This window comes from Nannospalax galili, unplaced genomic scaffold (assembly GCF_000622305.1).
Source record: "Nannospalax galili isolate Female #2095 unplaced genomic scaffold, S.galili_v1.0 scaffold388, whole genome shotgun sequence".
NCBI classification, from domain to species: Eukaryota; Metazoa; Chordata; class Mammalia; order Rodentia; family Spalacidae; genus Nannospalax; species Nannospalax galili.
This window is the reverse complement of record NW_008360304.1, coordinates 1943971-1947311: the sequence shown is the minus strand read 5'-3', so window position 1 is coordinate 1947311 and position 3341 is coordinate 1943971. Positions and strand designations below refer to the sequence as shown.

Genomic DNA, 3341 nt, shown 5'->3' with positions numbered 1-3341 from the left:
TAGCCAATGCAAGAGATAAATACATAGCTAGTTTTAAAAACCAGATGGAACCATATTAGTCCAACAACCTACTGACAAATTATATACACCAGATCTAGAAATATATGTCTAGGCAAGGTTTATCTGAGAACAACTGGTCTTTGTCCAAGATTTATTCACATGACACACAGTAATTAAAAGTACCAGACTGGTGGAACTAACCTTCTTCGATGTTTAACAGACATACTTTGAGGCCTATACTAATTTGGTCAGAGGGACATAAAGGACAGTTTTTTCTTCTACCCCACCTAGATCAACTAGTTCCAGGGGACTAAGAGCATCTCTCAAAATGTCCTATAATGGTGGTGGGTCACCTGTCCTCTTGATCAAGGAGGCCGAGGAGACCCAACCAGATGGACTTGAACCACTGTCAAGTCTACAAAGAGGGGGGTCAACACGGAGGAATCATTTCCTCCATGCTTCCAAGTGAAGCCAGCCATGGTTGAGCAGGACCTTTTACTTATCTTCACATAGGCAGAGCTGGTAAAAGAAAGCCAGGGGCTCCTCCAAAGCCCATGTGATCCTTGAGGCTCAGATCCTCAAATGACCTTAAGAGTAAAAATAAATTGGTTTATCTTGGCCAGCTGTATGTCCTTAAACACCCAAAAGGAAAGTATAACCAAAGATGAAAGGGGCCAATACAATTTTTTAAGAGTCCATATGTGTAGCTAAAGGCTACATAGCAAGCAACAATGGTACATAGGAGATACCTTCTTTTGAGTTACTGGCCAGGGTGGCCAAAGGGACTCCCAGATAGTAACCCAGCAGAGAACTGGGAAACTGAACAGCGGACCCCAATCTTATCTAAAGGAATATTGACAACTGATTGCTGCTAGATGAGGAACAGCTGACCTTCCTAAAACAAAGCCCTCTAGATAGGCTGACTAGATTCACCAGATGGACAAGTGGTGGGGAATGGCTGGGGTGCTGACAACACAGCAGACAGTAGCAGGGATATCAGAGTATAAGGGCTCTAGTAGGGGGAGGGAGGCTATGGGAGGGTGCCATCTAGGAAGTGGGTGTATAGTCGAAGATGGTTTGGGATATTCTGTGTGATATACACACACACAAAAATTTTTTTAATGTATTATATTTGAGAAGGAAGCATGGAAATTTACATCATGTTAATTAGTAGAGGTGATAAACATTACCATTGAAATCTACCCGATGACTTTATAGACATACACAGGCACCAAGGATCCAAGTGTAACCGATTATGACTAGTAATAATCAGATAGATACAGATTAGAGATGCATGCGCCAACATCTCAGTGTTAGTATCAAAAACAATGAGTCTGCAAGGAACTATATATATATATACACACGTATATATATACACGTATATACATACATATATATATATATATATACACACAACACACACACACACACACATGCTGGGCGTGGTGGCGCATGCCTTTAATCCCAGCACTTGGGAGGCAGGGGCAGGCGGATCTCTGTGAATTTGAGGCCAGCCTGGTCTACAGAGCGAGTTCCAAAGGTTAAAAACTCAATTTTATGTCTTACAGGGCTTATACTGAGTTCAATATTGTATAACTGTATTAATTCAACTGTGAACCTCGAAACTTACAGCCACTTGTGAAAGAGATGTGCTCTTGATCTGGAGTGTATTACTTAATATGTTAAAGCTGTAATGAAATGCTTCTTTAATCATGTAGTTATTAAAACTTTTTTAAAAATCACTTTCTCTCTGACAGAAACTGTGATGTCACTTTGGGCCTATAATCCTCATGGCCAACATTTTTTTTTTAAAGCAAGAGGGGGATTGTTTGTTTATTTATGTGAAAGGTGCTATTTATTAAATGATTTTTTTTTGTCTTTTTGAGACAGGGTCTCCTTGTAGCCCCAACTGTCCTGGAACTTTCTATGTAGACCAGGCTGGCCTCAAACTCACAAAGATCTACCTGCCTCTGCCTTCTGAGTGCTGGGATTAAAGGTATGCACCACCACACCCAGCTTAAATGTTTTTTTTAATTATTTTTTCATGTGTATGCGTGTTTTGCATGCACGTAAGTGCACTTGTGTCATACAAAGCCTAAAAAGACCAGAAGAGGGTGTCAGATCCCCTGGAACCAGAGTTACACGTGGTTGTTAGCCACCATGTGAGTGCTGGGAATTGAACCCAGGTGTTCTGGAAGGGCAGCCAGTGCTCTCAACCACTGAGCCATCTCTCCAGTCCCCTTATTAAATGATTTTTATAAAGATTGCTCAGTCTCTTGGTTGTGCTCTTTTGTTATAAAGAAAAAAGAGGTCCTACTGTCTTAAAATAAATTACCACTGATCAGCAAAATTTTAAGGATTCTTCCAGTTGAAATATAAGTAGATTACTTATGGGTTGGGCATGGTGGTGCACGCCTTTGGTCCCAGCACTCAGGAGGGAGAGGCAGGTGGATCTCTGTGAGTTTGAAGCCAGCCTGGTCTACCTAGCGAGTTCCAGGTCAGCTGGGACACCCTGTTTCAAAAAGACAAAAATAAAAATAAGAATAAATAAGTAGATTATAATAACATTAGATATTTCCATAGTTAATCTGAGAAAACTAAATGAATTTCAACATGAACTGTGCATCTAATTTTTGTAAAGTATGAAAATGCTTCAAAACAGTATTATGTTAGATAGCTAAAAGTAGTTTTTTAATCATTAATAATACTGTATTTCAGAAACCAACAGGTCACAATAAAAAGTATGAAGATGAAAAGTGGAAAATAAGATTTGAGGTAAGTTACAATCCAAATGTTTTAGGAACTTTCATCAATAGAAAGAATCTGAAACAGGGCAGGTGATATGGCTCAACTGGTAAGGACAGTTGCTGCCAAGCCTGACACCCGAGTTTGATACCCAGGACCCACATGGTGGAAGAGAACTATCTTGGAGTTGTCCTCTGACCGTTGCATATTTGCAGGGCATGCACATACTACACATGTACACATGGGCACACACACAATAAATGTAATTTTTAATTTTTTTTTTTTTTAGAAAAAGCATTTTATTACAATAGCATTGACATATTCAGTAACAATTTTCTGAGCTAAGATGCATCTCTTTCAAAATTGGCTGTAAATTTTTAGGTTTACAGTTGAATTAATACAGTTATACAATATTGTACTCTGTATAAACCCTATAAGACATAAAATTAAATGAGGTTTTAATCTTTAAAAAAGATCTCTATTCATTATTAAAATATACAATTTCATATGGAAAAATTCATTTTTAATGAAATTGACATTAAGATGTTTCCACATGTGTTCTAATCTCTATATATCTGATTATTACTAGTCACAGT

The 3341-nt window shown here is 38.4% G+C and overlaps 1 protein-coding gene across 1 annotated transcript in view; it reads left to right on the top strand.

Annotated features, from left to right (window-relative positions):
• Nucleotides 1-3341, top strand: part of Rnf17 (ring finger protein 17) — a 211144-nt gene that overhangs the window by 189573 nt on the left and 18230 nt on the right. Inside the window, exon 30 of the mRNA XM_008824356.1 lies at nucleotides 2719-2775. Within this exon, the coding sequence (XP_008822578.1) occupies nucleotides 2719-2775 (57 nt within the window). The remainder of the gene's footprint in view (nucleotides 1-2718; nucleotides 2776-3341) is intronic.